The sequence below is a fragment of the Neurospora hispaniola genome, assembly GCF_033458365.1.
Source record: "Neurospora hispaniola strain FGSC 10403 chromosome Unknown B0T23scaffold_3, whole genome shotgun sequence".
Lineage (NCBI taxonomy): Eukaryota > Fungi > Ascomycota > Sordariomycetes > Sordariales > Sordariaceae > Neurospora > Neurospora hispaniola.
In genome coordinates, this window is record NW_026944408.1 from 1,953,036 (window position 1) to 1,970,210 (window position 17,175).

The 17,175-nt window shown below is 52.5% G+C and overlaps 4 protein-coding genes across 4 annotated transcripts; 3 read left to right on the forward strand and 1 right to left on the reverse strand.

Moving 5' to 3' along the window:
- Positions 1-2,921: 2,921 nt before the first annotated feature.
- Positions 2,922-5,177, forward strand: B0T23DRAFT_403462 (uncharacterized protein; the record flags this gene model as incomplete). The annotated part of the gene is made up of 1 exon (XM_062838783.1): positions 2,922-5,177. One exon carries the CDS (start codon positions 2,922-2,924, stop codon positions 5,175-5,177), a length of 2,256 nt encoding a protein of 751 aa, XP_062693996.1.
- A 3,390-nt stretch (positions 5,178-8,567) lies between these two features.
- B0T23DRAFT_427562 (uncharacterized protein) lies at positions 8,568-9,791 on the forward strand (the record flags this gene model as incomplete). Its single annotated transcript, XM_062840073.1, has 3 exons — positions 8,568-8,976; positions 9,028-9,590; positions 9,648-9,791. 3 exons carry the CDS (start codon positions 8,568-8,570, stop codon positions 9,789-9,791), a joined length of 1,116 nt encoding a protein of 371 aa, XP_062693997.1.
- Positions 9,792-10,957: 1,166 nt separating this feature from the next.
- B0T23DRAFT_355578 (UAA transporter family-domain-containing protein) lies at positions 10,958-12,825 on the forward strand. The gene is made up of 3 exons (XM_062836160.1): positions 10,958-11,415; positions 11,511-12,310; positions 12,414-12,825. The coding sequence occupies exons 1-3, from the start codon at positions 11,192-11,194 to the stop codon at positions 12,650-12,652; spliced, it is 1,263 nt and encodes a 420-aa protein (XP_062693998.1). The 5' UTR covers positions 10,958-11,191; the 3' UTR covers positions 12,653-12,825.
- A 907-nt stretch (positions 12,826-13,732) lies between these two features.
- Positions 13,733-16,704, reverse strand: B0T23DRAFT_112045 (dual specificity phosphatase). The gene has a single exon (XM_062831875.1). It carries the CDS (start codon positions 16,277-16,279, stop codon positions 13,844-13,846), a length of 2,436 nt encoding a protein of 811 aa, XP_062693999.1. The 5' UTR covers positions 16,280-16,704; the 3' UTR covers positions 13,733-13,843.
- Between the last annotated feature and the right edge of the window lie 471 nt (positions 16,705-17,175).

The following is a 17,175-nucleotide window of genomic DNA, read 5'->3' on the forward strand; positions in this document are numbered from 1 at the left end:
ACGGTATTCAAGAACGTCACGGGAACGGAAGTCTGTATTTTCGAGAAACCTCTACCCCATGTTCGACGTTATTGTGTAAACTTTGTGGATTGTAAACAGTCAGCATAGCATACACTTCAGGGAACGCCCCGATGTAAGAAGCTGATGCTCTGCAGTATGTGAACCACGCATCGAGGTTGCTGTGTGTACATATATGCTAGAAGCGTGTTGTTGTACCTATTCCGAGCAGTAAGTAGTGTAGGCAAGCAGGCAATTGACGATGCGTATGCCAAAAAAATGTAGGTCGACGGTGCGCCAAGGAGCCCTACATCGCACGTCCCTTTCTCTTCGACGCTGCCGGAATAATTAGACTTGACCGTTGTAGGATCGGCATTAGTCTCTGGCTTCGAATAATTCAAGCTTCAAGCTAAAGTGATTGTGATGCTGACGATGGAGTTGGTTTCGAGCTCCAAAGCTTCGACGACGGGAAAAAGAAACGTCAAAGAACGCAGGCAATGCCCCACTATCACTGCCACCATCAAGGGTCCCCGGATTCTGGACGCTCCTGGCTTTTCGCCTCAGTGGGGTACGCTGAGCGCATACAGTGGGGACTGCACGGCGGAGCGGGGCATTGCTGATCAACTGAAATCGTCGGTTTCTCTTTCCATTTCTGCCAAACATCACATTTTCGTCGGATGTCAGCATCAGGAGGAGTTTTCATCTCCTCGAACAGCAGTCATTTACCGGCGTTATGTAAGAACTGCGAAGTGGCGATAAGTCTTATTTTCCGTACAAAAGATGGCTACTTTGCCCACCTTCAATTCCATGAATATTGTATGGTGGCGGTACCACACTAACGACTCACATGCCGGCAGAAGTGTGTACACTACACAGAAAGCTTCGGTTTGGCTTATGAACCTAAGTATTCCGGGTTCAACAAGCACGAGTGGCTTGACAGGACAAGCACAACGTAAAGGAAACCTAACGGGATTACACAGCAACAAGGCAACACAAAGACACCCAACTTCAAAGAGGGAGGTTCCATATGTGCAAAGAATGATTGGGTCGGGTCGTCAGAAGGCTCGGTCAAATGTTCCAAAGCGAGGGACGGGAACCTGTGAAAGTGATTAGCCGCCAGCCATGGAGGTGGGATGGTCAGCAGCGCTTTGTGCGTGCCCCCGAGGCGTTGCAAGACCCCTTGGACCCCTAAAAACTAGCAAGCGACCAGGTGGCACGCCGGCATGATCAAATGCGGTCCGCCCAGGAGAAAGCCATCTAATCCAGACAATGGGGATTCCCGTCTGGCATGTCCGATATGGAACAGGACTGGACCTAGTAAGTATTCGGCCTGGATCCCACACCATCTTCAGCCATTCAGCCATTGCCCGCCTGCCCGCCCTCGCTCGATAATGGAACCCACCTCAGCCCGCCCTCGCCGCCCGCCATCCCCGTCTGTCAGATCAATGGCTCCATGCCTCGTGTTTGTGCTGTCTGCCCCCTTGACAAGCCTAGAGGCAAAAGGTAGAATATGTACATAGTACACTACCAGGCACAGGCGTGACATGTCGACGGCATGCTGCCGGTCTCGGTGATTCTCTTGAGCCCGGTTGCTAGCTGTTTCTCTCCTGGGGCTTCCCATCTCCAATCGGCCACTCACCTCAAAGGCCCCCCCCCCCCCCCCCCCCCCCCACCTCGGCCAGCCAGTGCTGCCTCTCACACATCCCCAGTCCGCTCAGCTGGCTGCCCAATATGCGATAAGGGACCTCATCCTAGCTGTATGTCGTGTCACCCGGAAAAATAACCGCAAGACCCTCCTGCCTTTCACGGCTGTCCATCCGTATCATAGGAAACCACGTCTTCTTATTTTCCCTCTCACCTTCGCTAGCGTGGGGTATCATAGCCCGGTGTCATCTGCTGGATCCAAGCAGCTCGCTTTATCGATGTCAGCTTACATCTCTTATCTTGCCCTTCACATCCCCAAGATCGTCTGGTCTTCATTCCTCATGAAATTCTCTTTTCTTTCATCTTCCTACCCATACCCAAGAAACAGTTCCAGCTTACACGTGTAAGCGGAGTGGAAACGAACTAAACGAGGCCGGTACGACAACAACGAATCAACCGTTGACTGGCTGCCGTTCGAATATCACTACAGCTCACGGCGGAATTACCGACAACTACGTACAAACAGTTTCGGTAGGCTTATAGTGTACAAGAGGGAAACACCTCAAGTGCGGAATCCCAAAAGGCTGGGCTCGACATTCACAGGTCCCGATATCCCAACCTTCCCTCTCGTCTCCAACAGACAATACCCCTGAAAGGCCCCCTCTCGCCCCTCCCCGCACTGTTGATCTTCGAGCGGACGGCCGAGCTGTGCGGGTTTAGAAGCAGAAGCCAGCGAAATTTTCTGGGGCCCTGCACTGGAACACCTCGAGAACACTTCCCGTCACCGATGTGCCGACCCTCCGCCTCTTCCTCGCACATTTGATGGGTTTATAGGCAGAGCCGTGCTCTCCGTGGTCTCGAAGGTGTGCCTTCGTTCGCTCATCGCTGGGCTTCTTTCCGTTCTTTGTTCGACCCCGTTTGTCCTGAGCCCCTGGTCACCTTGCTTTTGTTGTCTGTCCAGGCCATCGATTGGTTCTCGTTTGTCAGTGTCCCTTACTCGCTCTGTCCGCCAGGCTGTCCAGAACCCCACACACCATCACCATCGTGGGGAGACGAGCACATTCTTTGAAGTTTGGGTGTCTACTCGATAGCGCCACCACTCGCCTTGCTCATCTCCACTGCTGGAAACATTTCTCGGTCTGTCGGCACCTAGTCAGTTAAAGGGCAGATAAACACCGATTCGTATCAGTGCCCTTTTTGAGTATTTCCCCGAGTACATCGAGCCGGTTTTGATCACTTACACGGAGAACTTGCGGCAACCAACCACACTCGTTGCTACCATGGATTCACGACCAAGCAGGCCGTCAACGCCCATATCGGCCAGCAATGGCATACTTGAAAATGGAGAAGTGATGAGGGCAAGGAGTAAAGGACGCGAGAAACTGCTCCGAGGTCTCCAGCGTATCTCATCATCACCGGCCTTGGCTCCTTTTCAACGCCAAAGGTCATCGAGCAGTCCCTACCACGGCCATAGCAATCTGTCATGCGTTAGTCTGGCTACGCCCAGTGCGCCATCTCCCTTTGGTCAGACCAGCATCAGCTCTTCATACTTCTCTCACGGAGCGTCGACGGCTTCTTCCAGCGTTCCTTCTACGGCTCCGACCACCCCGGGCTTCCAGTCGCCCGGTTGCAATGTTTCGGATCCCATGCTGGCGGTCCGCAAAGTTGGCCATCCCGTTCATGCGACGACTTCGATCGCCTTACCTCATCACAAGAAAAAGTTGACTACATTTAACCTTTGGGTCAACATGCCGCATGAAATCAGAATCCATGTTCTCTCGTTTCTCACCCCCAAGGAGCTGGTTCGCACATCGCGTGTCAGCAAGGACTTGTATAATATGTGCTATGACGGGCAACTCTGGACGAGATGTGACGCCTCGGAGTTCTATCAACAAATACCAGCCGAGGCACTAGCCCAAATCATTGTATCAGCGGGCTCATTCATTAAGGATCTCAACCTTCGAGGATGTGTGCAGTTGGAGCACCACAGACGCGCAGAGATGGTGGTGAAAGCTTCTCGCAATCTGGTCAATGCTACCCTGGAAGGTTGCCGAAACCTACAACGGCAGACACTGCACGATTTGATCAAGAGGAACAACAGACTTGTCAACCTCAATCTTACAGGCTTGCCAGCCGTCTGCAACACAACCCTGAGACTTATTGCCGAGTCCTGCCCGCAGTTGGAGATGCTGAACGTCTCATGGTGCAAACACATGGATGCTAAGGCCATCCAAACCGTGTTGGAAGGATGCCCGAAGCTCAAAGACCTGCGAGTCGGTGAGGTCAAGGGATTCAAGGACTTGGAAGTCGCAAAATCCATCTTTACCACCAACAACCTCGAACGCCTCGTTCTAGCAGGATGCGAAGATCTGAGTGACGCCGCGCTACAAGTCATGATGCACGGGGTGGATCCCGAAATCGACGTTCTCACAAACACGCCTATGGTGCCACCTCGAAAACTTCGTCACCTCGATCTTTCCCGATGCAATCGTCTCACCAGCCAGGGCGTTCAAGCCCTAGGCCACCTGGTTCCAGAGCTCGAAGGTCTAATCCTCTCCGGTATCACGACCCTGACCGACTCGGCAGTGGAACCGATCCTAGCGTCTGCTCCCCGTCTTACGCACCTTGAACTCGAAGATCTCGGGGAGTTGACCAACTCTCTCTTGTCCGAACACCTCGCCAAAGCTCCCTGCGCGAGCAAGCTCGAACACCTCAGCATTGGCTACTGCGGCAACCTAGGCGACACGGGCATGCTACCCGTCTTCCGCGCTTGCACATCTCTCCGCAGCGTGATTATGGATAACACGCGCATCAGCGATTTGGTCCTGGCCGAAGCAGCTTCTATGGTCCGTCAGCGCGCGATGGACGCCAGGCGTCGGGCCATCTCTCTCAGCCCTCAGCAGGTCTCAGGCTTGCCAAATGTCACTCTACACTTGACCGTCTACGACTGCGGCAACGTCACCTGGACCGGAATCCGCGAAGTCCTCAGCCGAAACACCGAACCCATGAAAATTTCGGTTCCTACCACTGATACTCCCTCCATCACCCTTACCGAGGAACCATCATCATCCGACCTCACAACCTCCATGTTCGACACCGACAACAAATCCGGCACCGCCACCACCACCCCCATCAACCCCTCTCCCACCACAAGCACAACCGTTGGTACCACCACCTATTCCTGCCCGCCCACGGAAACAATTGCCCTAAAATGCTACTACGGCTGGCAACAAACCGTAGACGAGCACACCAAGCGCGTGCTTCGCGGGTCCTTTCCCTCGGCTCGCCGTCTTGAGGCCAAGTGGGCGCAGTATATGCAAGCCGAGGAAGAGGAGCGGGCGGGCGGGGACGGTGCCGGAAGGAGGAGACGCAGGAGGAGAGCGAGGGAGGCCGCGATGGTGCATGCTAATGAGGAGGGTCTGGGCCATCTAGGTGAGGATGGTGAGGATGTTTGGGGGGCTGGAGGTGGTGACGAAGGGATGGGAGTGGCAGGAGGGAGGAGGAGGGCTAGGACTGCTGTTTGTGTTGTTATGTGATTCTTGTGGTTTTGGGCGGTTGTACAAGGAGTAAGTGATGCTTCTCGTGGTTTGCGTTGGGGCCTTTTTAGAGGCCTAGAGGTATCGATGTGGGTTCATAGATAAGAAGCGTGTTTTTGTGGCATTTTGTGGGCATGGGATGCATATGAGTTCGGGCATGGTCGAGGCGTTTCTTAAAGGGTACAGGAGATATGGATTCGGTTTCGTAGGGCCGAAATACACAGTAAGATGGTTTAAAGAGAGTGTCGGGGGGAGAGAAAAAGAGACAGGAAACAAGAATAACCTGGCGCCAAGACCTTTTCAGGAAAGGTTACGCGGGTTGAACAATAGTGTTTTCTCGGGATTTATTCGTTATTCAACCTCTTCCTTCGTCTTCATTCTTTGCTTGGTCGTTATCATAACGGTCGCTTCAAGCACTTGCCGTCTTTCTAGCGTATCTGTCAGTTGCTTTCCTGTATTCGTAGAATAGCAGTCTTGTTGCTGTACGTATATGAAGATCTGCTTAAGAAGAAGAATAGTTTACTCCTAGGATCCAGACGTCTCATGTGAACTTATCCACCATTGTCTGTCGGAAGTTCGTTCCTGTACCAAGACACTCGCCGGTGACTCAATTACCTCATTACTACATGCCGAGCAAAGCATCTTAACCCTCCAAGGCCTCTTTCGAACCACACACGTTCAATTACCACACATCTGTTCACCTGTCGTGGCAGCCACTCAGGATCACAATTCTCGTCCTACTTCCCTTGCCCGCTCGTCGGCTGCCTACGGCTGCAGAATCGAGTCGCACAGCATATGTCCGCTCTTCCTGATTGCCGAGAGAAATCGAGATAATGTCCTGTCGTTTTGTTGACAGGCGGGCCCATTGTGACTATGGAACTCAGTGTTGATGATCGAGGAGGCTCAAGACGAGTAATCCTCTCACATAAACAACACGCGAGTAGAACATGAAGGAATTAGAAGGAAAAGAACAATAACAACACCAACACCACCAATACAGCGAACTGGAGGACAGTACAACCTCAACTGGAAGTACGACGGGAGCGGTTGAGTCTAACGTGGACTTTTCGGGTGGCAGGCGGACATATTTTGTGTAACTTGACTCTGGCCAAACCCAGATTTCGTTCGAAAACCATAAGGTAGGGAGATCAGGATCCAGAGAAGACGGAGATGAGGCTAGGTAGAATGGTGAAGTTTCAGGAGTTGGAAGTGGATGTGGATGTGAACAAACCTGGAGAGTCCCAAATAGGTTGAGAAAGTTCGAGTGGGGTCTTTGGAAGAGGGCGGGCAGTTCCCTTACGCGACATGTACACTATGTACTTACCTGCCCTCCTGGTTCAAGAGCCGTCAGTGTGTTAGTGAATACATTGGACAGCGGCGTTCTTCACTATCTCGTTATCAAACACTCGTCATTTGCGCAAGTGGGTACTCCGGTATTAGCAAAACATCAGCGTGAGATGAAGAATGGATGATTTGACGTTGCTCGGATGCAGCAAAAAAAAAAAGAAAAAGAAAAAAAAAAAGAGAAAAAAAGAAAGGCAGCATATTATGATACTATTGTCTGTCATGGGTTGACCTAGGACTCTCCTTCTGATGGTATCATCATTCTGGCCAGCGGAGGTTGTGATTGTGTGGTACGTTTGATGGCGAGAACGACGCAAACAGGGACACCTTCAGTTGGAACCTACCGGCAGCTGGCCACAGGTACAAGGCACCTTCCAGAGACTTTGCCCGCCTGCCCTTGCCGTGGGGAACGCCATCAGATTTGCCCAGAAGCAGCCTCTGAAAGCGGGACAGGCGTATGTAGCACAACGCGGGGAATGAAGTCACTGTCAAGTGTCAATCACTTCCACTTCAGCTGTGGACGCTCTTGTCGTCATGGCATGGTATTGTGGTGTCTTCTGCTTCAAGTTTGCTTCCACTTATGGGAGATATCAATAAGTGACCGAATAATACACAGATGCAGAAGCTTCAGAAATAACATCCCCGGGCATCAGAACTGGGCAAAGTTCGTTGACATGCTTGGCCATTGCATGTTCCATCGCAGTACTTCGACCTTGTTGTGGTAGGTAGGGATGCAATAGATGGTAGTGTAGTGGTACCGACCCCAGGCTGCCCGTTACCAGCCGTAGAGGTGCCTTGCGTAGGCGTGTCTGGACGGGAGGTAGGTAGGGGAGAGCTCATGAGCTAGGTTCCCTGCACCAGGGCATGGGGCTGCCACCACTCTCCTCCATACCCGTCTGTGTCGACCCCTCTTCCTCTTTTTGCTCGATTCCCGTCGTCTTTCCATCCAAGTTCCCGGCGTCGTTCTCCAAATTTGTTAGTGTGAAATTTAACCGTCTTTCATCATCCCTCCCGTCCACTTTTTCCACCTCCCACTCTGCCTTCTCTGTTTCTCTCTTTACCTCTTTCTCTTCTACACCTTCCCACCTCAACCTTTCACGCCCCTCTCGTATCCGCTCCGAATCCCTTCCTCTTTAACTCTCTCTACACCTCTACTCCATCCGTCCCTCCTCACCTCCCCGTTGCCGGACATTCTTCTTATCTCCTCCTCCCCTCCCCGGCACTTTGATCTACTGAGTGTGAGTCTTCTCCTTCGCCCAACGCTTCCACTTCAAAGCAACAACTTAAGCATCGCCTCCCCGGTTGCCCTTGACCTCCTTGGCATGGGTGGGGGGGGGGGAAACCGACAGCATTCCGACTACGGACTGCATCTACCACACGCTCTGAGCCCCAGTCTCTGGATAGTGACTCGAGGTAGCCTCGACTAACACGCCCTGTCTGTACTATTCAGCCAGAACTCTATAGACAATCAGTCCCGTAGCTGAGTGCTTGCCTGCCGCTCAAACCCTCCCAAAAGAAAAGGTACGTGCATCCGGGCCCCCGGACCTGCCTGCCCCGCTACTAGGGAGCCGCCCACTCCACCGTCTGCAGGGACAGCTCTGCAACGGCCCACCATTTGTCCTTCTGTTTTGCTGCGTTCGCGGCCTTCCATCACTTCCAAGTATCTGATCTGTGATTTCGAGTTTCCAGCAAAGAAAGTGCATCTGTTCTGTTGGTCCTCAAGTTTGTACCGTTGGTTCCCTTCCATCTGTCGTTTACCCTGTGGCTTACCTAAGGCTCCTGCCGATATTGGGGTGCAGCAACAAGAGCTTGAGCTTTTCTTTGTCACATTCCCCACTGACTTTGGCCAGACTTCCCCCAACACCACCTTCGGCCATCAAGTCAAACCACCCCAATCCAGTTCCCTCTCCCAACGTGAACAACTACCTGTCTACAAGCTACCTAGGTAGTTCGTCTACTAATCTTCTCCTCCTCCATCCAGATTAGACTTTTACTCCTCAAACGTCGTCCCAGCCCTTTCAGTTCCCACCTTCTCGGACATACATCATGTCTGCCAGCCAAGACCCCATTCCGGCCAACGGTGGCAGCATCGAGGAGAACCTCGATCACCTCAAACTCGATGACAATGAGCCTCGCCTCGGTCCCGATGGCGAGCCTGCCCCCAGAACCGACGAAGAATACGCCCAGACTACCCTTACTCTGCGAGCTATCGTGTCTTCCAAAGAAGCTGGGGTGATCATCGGCAAGGGCGGCCAGAATGTTGCCAACCTCCGTGACGAAACTGGCGTGAAGGCTGGTGTTAGCAAGGTTGTCCAGGGTGTTCATGACCGCGTCCTGACCATTACCGGAGGCTGCGATGCTGTCTCCAAAGCGTACGCTGTTGTCGCTCGCTCCCTTCTCGAAGGCGCCCCGTCTGTTGGCATGGGTGGCGTCATCTCTGCCAACGGCACTCATCGTACGATTGAACCCATTGAAATGCTTTGAGCACCGCTAATCTCATGTGTAGCCATCAAGTTGCTCATCTCCCACAACCAGATGGGCACAGTCATCGGCCGCCAAGGTCTGAAGATCAAGCACATCCAGGATGTCTCGGGCGTTCGCATGGTTGCGCAGAAGGAGATGCTACCGCAATCAACCGAACGCGTAGTTGAGGTGCAGGGTACTCCCGAGGGCATTCAGCGCGCTGTCTGGGAGATTTGCAAGTGCCTGGTCGATGACTGGCAGCGGGGCACCGGCACCGTTTTGTACAACCCTGTTGTCCGCGGCGGTGGCCAACCTCTCGGCGGCGATCGCAACTATCCCCAGGAAAGGTCGTACGGTAGCTCTCGTGTCACACGGACTGGCAATGGTGCCGATTTCAGCAGCAACAGTGGTGGACGCCCTTACAACCGTCGTTCTGATTCCGACGCCGCCTCTCGTGGCCCTCCTACCCATGATGAGAACGGAGAGGAAATCCAGACCCAGAACATCAGCATCCCCGCTGATATGGTTGGCTGCATCATTGGACGTCAAGGCACCAAGATTAGCGAAATTCGCAAGGCCTCTGGTGCGCGCATCTCGATTGCCAAGGTGAGTGATGAGCCTCTCATATGTTGACTGTGAAACGGCCATTAACATGACCAATAGGGCCCTCATGACGAATCTGGCGAGCGCATGTTCACCATTATGGGCTCCGCCAAGGCCAACGAGACAGCTCTGTACCTCCTCTACGAGAACTTGGAGGCGGAGAAGACGCGCCGCTCTCACCAAGCTCTGGAGCCTTCCGAGTAGAGTGCGGAGGAATCATATGGCGCGAGGCTGTAGCCGACAAAACTCTTTCATTTGCTGAAAGAGTTGATGGCGGCAGTATTTCAGTTATTTGACCACATTACCCAGGTTGTTTTACATTAAAGGAAAACGTTCGGCAGCCCCTTGTTATGAGTCGTTCCGAAAATGACAGCCCGCAAGGCTCGGAATTGTGGCAGGAAACACAACAGGAGGACAGTTTCTTGATCAAAAGCATAGTCGACGGACCACTTTCGGTTCTCCTTTACGAACTGGGTCATTCCCTATCCCGCATTGTATTCGGCAACACCTCCCTTATCTCGCCAGTTTTCACACTTTTTGCCTAGATAGGCCGCGCAAGCTGGCCTGGGTGGTGGAAATTTTGGTGTGAGGGCACTCAGACTACAAGCCTTGTCTTTGACTTGGTGTCGTTGTTTGTATCCCACGAGCCGATTCCAGCATCGACATGGGATAGTCCGGCGTGTTCGCAGCAGACACCCATGCGATTCCTTAGACCGTTCAACATCTTTCCCGCATCTCATCACCCAAGCCTGTTGGCGTGCTTTTCCAACATTCAGCACTACCGCCGAGGCCTCTCCCATCTCTTACACCGAATCTTTTTTTACTGCGCTGATACATACGACAGTCCTGAGGTGGTGTCCATAATCAGGAACTATATCAAAGTGCTGGGATCTGGCCAGAACGTCAACCACCCGTTAAGTGGAGGTTTAAACCTGCTTGGTAGTCAGTTAGGCATAGATAGCACAAAAACGAAGGGCAATAAATGTCGCTCTTTTGGTCCAATTGTGTTTTTCGCACTTCCCTCTACACTACACGTATGTGACTATGCCTAGGTTTGTCATGTCCCCCGGTTTCGGCACATTCTGATCCAGGGGGAGCTGCCCCTGGAATCTTACGCTAGACCCCGCAAAAAGGGCAAGTGAAACTGGCGGCGCTAGCGTAGGCCGACCCCTGGATCCCACCAAATAAGGTTAGATAGCGTAAAGCGCAGTGGTGATTACGGCGCATGTGCCGGCCAATCTTGACAGGATGACAGGGCTGGGCGCACGAAATGGGGCATGGAGCTTGATGGAAAAGCCACCCTGTCCGGATGACGGATGTACATACAAGAACCTCTACGGACAGCGTCTTCCATGATTACTGTACAGGAGATTTCCTCGACCAACATTGTCCAATTGATTGAGCAGCCAATCCGTTCAAGACATCTTGTCTATATTCGAGTCGACCCCCACAGACCTTTGATTCTGTCATTTATCTCCCCTTTTTGCCCTCCCTCCCTCCCTCCCTCCCTTCCTTCCTCTTGTCGAGGGCCGTTCGAGTGTATCATCACACAACCGCGAATCACAATACCACGGCATCGGCCACAAAAACTACACAGCACCGTCATGGCTCGCGCAAAGCAGCCAACCCCGGTACGGCGGGAGCTATCCTCCGAATATATCAGCAAAGCCGACCGGAAATCGCCATCTGAGAAGGAGGAAGCAGCAGCAGTCTCCGGCGCAAGTGGAAGTGTCAAGCCGCCATCCTCATCATCCCTTGCGGTACCAATCAAGAAGAAAGCTGGCGTCGCCACGCTCCTCATTGACGTTGCCGGCATTTACATCTCCTTGTAAGTCGTCGTTCCGATTCCGTTCTCGGTCCCCGGGGGGGGGGGGGACAAGAAGCATTGTATCACGAAATCAGCAACTAACACAAAACCAACAGCCTAACCTGGGCCTACCTCCAAGAAAAGCTCACCACGACCAACTATGGCGCCTCTCCGATCTCCAAAGGCGAGCGCTTCAAATTTCCCGTCTTCCTTTTAACGATTCAATCTCTCTTCGCCGCCCTCGGCGGCAAGCTCTTCACCGTCCTTTCCACCCCCAAGGGCCAACCAGTCCCCGCCATGATCCCCTCGCGCGCAATCTTACCGCCCCTTCTCTTGGTGGCATTCACCAACGCGCTCGCCGCTCCGTTCGGGTACGCCGCCCTGGGACACATCGATTACATCACTTATATCCTGGCCAAGTCGTGCAAGCTGTTGCCCGTCATGTTTTTGCATATCACGCTTTTCAGGAAGCGGTATCCGCTGTACAAGTACTTGGTCGTGGCGGCGGTGACGGCGGGAGTGGCTGTTTTTACGCTGCATTCGGGCTCCAAGAAGCATAAAGCTTCGAGTCACTCAGGGCAGACGAGCTGGGGATTGTTGTTGCTGGGCATCAACCTGCTGTTTGATGGCTTGACCAACAGCACGCAGGATTACATTTTCCAGACGTTCCAGCCTTATACGGGCCCCCAGATGATGATGGCGAACAACCTGTTGTCGTCCATCATCACGGGCGCGTATTTGGTCTTGTCCCCGTGGCTGGTGAAGACGGGACTGGGCGAGTGGTTTGGCATGGCCCAGGCTACGGGCCAGGAGGGAGAGCTGGCGGGCGCATTGGCGTTTTTGGCGAGACATCCGGAGGCGTGGAGGGATGTACTGGGATTTGCTCTTTGTGGCTGTATTGGCCAGGTCTTTATTTGTGAGTTTTTCTCTTTCCTTTGTTTTGATTGCTTCCTCATCCCCCCACCCTTTTTTTCCCCCCTGAATTCTCAACAGCGCAACTAATCACCCCCATCTCACAGTCCACACCCTCTCAACCTTCTCCTCCGTACTCCTCGTCACCGTCACCGTCACCCGCAAAATGTTCACCATGATCCTCTCCGTCGTGGCTTTCGGCCACCGCTTGTCTGAGATGCAATGGCTCGGCGTCGGTCTCGTGTTCGGTGGCATCGGTGTTGAGGCTGGCATTGCAAGACGCGAGAAGCTCGCCAAGGAAGAGGCCAAGAGAAAGGCGAAGGCGGCTTTGGGGAAGGCGCAATGATCAAGTCTTCGGGTGGTAGTGGTGAGATGGATGAAAAGGTGTAGTTGATTTAGGTCTAAATAGGTTAGAGGATGTGAGATATAGAGAGACTGATGTTATTATGCGGTATTTCTATAGATATCAAATATATGTGCCGGTGCTCAGTTGCACAAATGGTCATATGAGCATTGTTCGTGGGATTTATATATATTCGGAAGGTCAAGGCATATTTGCTCACGTACCTCTGTAGAGTCGAAATACGAATACATGGTTGACACAATTTTGCGGAACTCGTTCACTCGGGAGCCTTGAGAGGCAAACATCACATATATACAAGTTGTATATGTAGGTAAAGCCCCTCACGTTTCTTCGTGTACTTGTTCCTTCCAGCCATGTCCGCACCTAACTCATCATCCATTAAGCATAGATCTTGTGGACTTAAATTCCTCAGGAGTTGTCAATTCTGATATACTCATGCCTGGGTTTTCATGTCTTCCAATATTTTTAGACAGGCGTAACGAACCAGATGTTTGTATGTCTCTTCAACATGTTCTCGATAAACCGAGTAGATCTGTAATACCGTCGATACCATCAAATCTCTGCAACAATTCTTCCCATGTTCAGATCACTCAGTGTTTGACAGTTACTCATTGTCCACATCAAATGTTCAAGATGTGCATATAGTTCTGGACACAGAAGCGCCATGGAACTGCAATTGAACCAGTAAATAGTAGTGTGAATTCATTCTTTTCTTTCACCATGTAAATCGGAACACATCCGTTGCCCCGATGCCCTTCCCTCCCTCCCACTGTGTGTGTGTGTGTGTGTGTGCCTGTCGGGCTGAAACAACCTATCAACAAAAGAACAACCTAGAAGAGGGCTTAACAGCGCCCAAACAAACATGAAGAACAAAGGAAAAAAGAATAAGTAGGCCACCCAATCAAGGGGAATTTGCAGAAGCGAAAAGGTCGGGACAAACGTGTATCGCATTCCACACCACAGACCCGAGCCTTGATACCCTTTTTTTACCAAACCACACCACCAGCGCACAAGAAAAAAAAAAAACAAAAAGAACAAAGTTCGCAAAAAGAAAAAAAAAAACGCCACCTTTCAATGCTTGGCATAGTAATGTTGAACCAATGAGTACAGTAATGATATTGATACAAAGGACGATTTTTCCCTGCAGAGACTGAATCAGACTGTCCGGCGTCCTCATAGCAGTTCATCGATAGACCGAACAATAGGGGTTTCTCCCTTTGTTGGTGGACTCCTAGGGTCTGCCACTTGTTTTGGCCGCCCAAACGGATAGCAAGTGTCGCGGGGAAACAGTGCCTCCCGAGGTGAGAACAACCCTTCACCTGGCGTAGGCGGCACCTCCACGAATTGCATGCCGGGAATGCCCGCGAAGGGCTCATGAAGAGGGTTCGCTGTCATTGTCTCGGCACGCGGAGACATGAGTGCGGCGTCTTCAAAGTCTCGCACCACAGCCATATGCCTTTCTGGAGACGTAGCATCCTTGCTCACTTTGCGCTTTGGCGGCGCACCCAACGTTGGCGCTGCTCCTAGTGTCAACGGCACAAACCCGAATCCTGCCTGTGAACCGAACCGATGAGCGCCAAAACCCGGGGATGGTGGTGGCTTGGAGAAGGCTGCCTCGAGAGGTGGGCCAAAGCCAGGTGACTTTGGAGGTTCTGCCAGCGTGGGAGCAAAAAGTCCGCGAGAAGGTTTCGGTTTCAACGGGGGTGATGGGGTGGATGGCCTTCCCCTGTCCGGCTCGGGAGACTTGATGCCCAAGTTAACGTTGAAGCGACCAAATCTTCCAGGATCCCTCTCGTCTTCCTTGATGGCCCATGAAAAGCTCGAAGGAGCGGATGATGGACCTGGCGATATTGGCTCTCCTCTCTTTGGCGTAGAGTGCCCTCGGCCTCGTGTTGGACTAAGATTAGGTGTGGCGTGTTTCGACGCAACATCCTCCCTTGGTAATGGCGCAGTCAATGGCTCTTGTTTTACGGGTAGGTCGATGTTATCGACTGACAAAGTCATCCTGTGCCTTGAGGGGCTTCTCCCCAGGCGTGGCTTGAAGCTCGAGGTCATCAACTTCCTCTTTGAGACCTCCTTCTGAAAATCCTGTAGGCAGTACATCAGCCTCATATTGGGGCTGATCCACCTGCTTTTGGCCTGTGCGGCATGATAAGCATCGTTGACAGTGAGATCAGGGTTCTGATACATTCCATAGGCGATGATCAGACTAGCCGATCGACTGGCTCCCTGCTGGCAGTGAACAAGGACCTTCTTCCCTTCCTTAGTCCTCTTATCGATCATTTCGCAAAGCGTCATCAAGTCATTTCCAATATCCGTGTTGTGATCCCATGGGATGTGAATGTACTCTGGCTCCTTGAGAGACTGAGCCTTAGGCGTAGTTGGAGTATCGCTTTCTGGGATAAACTCGAATGCTGTGGCAAAGCTGCAGGTGGTAGCCGCAGTATCAGGTACTGGGGAGTCAATATCTGGTCTCCCTTGGGAGTTCGAATCCTTTTTGCTTCCCATCCCAACCTTGAACGGGTTCGAGACCTCGCGCGCCACGTTGATGACCACATCAAAGCGAGCAGCTTCCTCCGCGGTGGGCTCAAGATACAAATAAACGTTATCGTTGTAAATGCATACTGGCCCATCGGGATAGCCAGGCGACTTCTGGTCCTCGTTATTCTCCACCTCGTGGTACGGGTCAACCTCGTATATCGCCTTGTTCGCAACTTGTGCCTTGATTGGCGCCTCTTCCTCCAGGATGGTAGAGCTCAAGCCACTGGGTGCCAATGGCCTCGATGGCCTGAAAAATTCCGACAGTCCAGATTCATTGCGCTCCAATACAGTCGGTATTGTCATCCCCCCTGCTGGACCAAACGTTGCAGACTTCAGACCAGAGAGCATGTGAGGGGTCGAGGCGGAATGCTTCAATGCACGGCGCTGGAGGATGGGAGGGACCGAAGGTGAAGGGGGCACCTCTAATGTTGTGCGGTTCATCAACTCTGAAGTGTTCGTCTTGAGGCTGAGCAGGCTTGGCTTCCGCTTCATGCCAGGAATTGTCGGCTTGATGAAGGACGGAGAGGAAGGCTCGGAAACCAGAGAAGAAGCAAGGGAGTTGAAGGGTGGTTGGATGGAAAGACCCTTCATGTTTTTGGGTCTCCGCGGCGCAGGCGAGGTCATGGGGCGTTGCCCAAGGTTGGGGTCCGATACCGAGAGACTGGCCATGCGAGACAAGTCGCTTGTGAAGGGTTGCATTGGCGCCAAGGTGGAAAGAGGTATTAGGTTCACTGGCGAGTCCGGGGAAGATGACGGAGACGGATCGGAAAGATCTGAAGAATCCGTACAAGACACAGTCGTAGTAGGCGATGATTCAGCCGACTCGGTTGCTCGGCTTGACGTGCTGTTGTGATGGTTGTGGGCAGCATCCGCATGCATTGCATTTGATCGTAGTTGGGCTGGCTGTGTATCACCGGGTAGTTTTTCGGACTCGAGGTGCATCACTGACTGCGGGTCGACCACGGTGATGGCACTTTGTTGGTCCATGCCCTCTGGGCCCAGGTCATACACGGACATGAAAGATGGGATCTGATCCTCATACAACCGCCGCGTCGTGGCCGAAGGCATGTTCGATACCTGGTGTGTGCAAACAGGCCAACTGTGGCCGTCGTGTTGGTGTGGACCTGGACTTGACCCTCGCTTGCTGCGGTCCAGTCGCAAACCACGATGTCGATATCGCAGAAAAGGATCCTGTCAGTTAATCTTGTCCGAAAAAACAACTAAGGAACTTTTAGATATCCGCTCCTGGTGATAAAAAAAAATAGGAACGAAGACGGATGAATCAATAAGGCCGTAAGTGTTGGTTAACAGCCAAATTTGAGGGTAAGCCGGGACAGCACTGCTGAATCCTCCTTCCTTTCCCCAACTGTAATCGACTTGTGACTGTGATCCCACCCGAAGGAAAACAATCAAGCCTGTGCCCAAGACAATGGCGCCGGGCAGCGAGGTAGAAATGAATTATGTGAATGCGCAGATGAAGAGCGCCGGTTGAAGTGGTTGCTGGTCGACACACAAGTCGCAATGAGGAGCCTCGCGGGTATCGAGATCGGACGAAAAGAGAACGGTTGCGCGAGGACGGGCTGGTGATCAAGGAGCCTTAGAGCGTCAAGACATTATTATTATCGGGGTCTGTCGAAAGGTCGTAGGGTCAGAGCCTCCGAGACGGCAGGAGAAGAAGAGCGGTCGTGGGGTCGTGGTTGATTGTGACAATCGAAGGACTGCGGAAAGACAAGCAGGAAGAAGAGGGGAAGAGGTTTCTTTGTCCTGGGCTTTCCAATTCAGACTGGTCCTTTGGCGTGCGCTGCGCGGTCCAAGCTCTTTTAGCGTCCTGGTACGTAAATGGTAACCTTTCCTCGTCGAGTTCGCAGGCTGAAAGGTGGAGGGATTGGGGTGGGAAGATGTGGAGGAGAAGAGGAGATCAGGAATTGGGGTGGAGGATGGGTGAATTACGAAGGAGGGTGGGT

Bases quoted from the DNA above. Each gene is read 5' to 3' on its own strand.
- B0T23DRAFT_355578 (XM_062836160.1), top strand. From the start codon at position 11,192: ATGGCTCGCGCAAAGCAGCCAACCCCGGTACGGCGGGAGCTATCCTCC. The intron at 11,416-11,510 runs GTAAGTCGTCGT...CAAAACCAACAG, and splicing joins GCCGGCATTTACATCTCCTT to CCTAACCTGGGCCTACCTCC. The intron at 12,311-12,413 runs GTGAGTTTTTCT...CCCATCTCACAG, and splicing joins TATTGGCCAGGTCTTTATTT to TCCACACCCTCTCAACCTTC.
- B0T23DRAFT_112045 (XM_062831875.1), bottom strand. From the start codon at position 16,279: ATGCCTTCGGCCACGACGCGGCGGTTGTATGAGGATCAGATCCCATCT.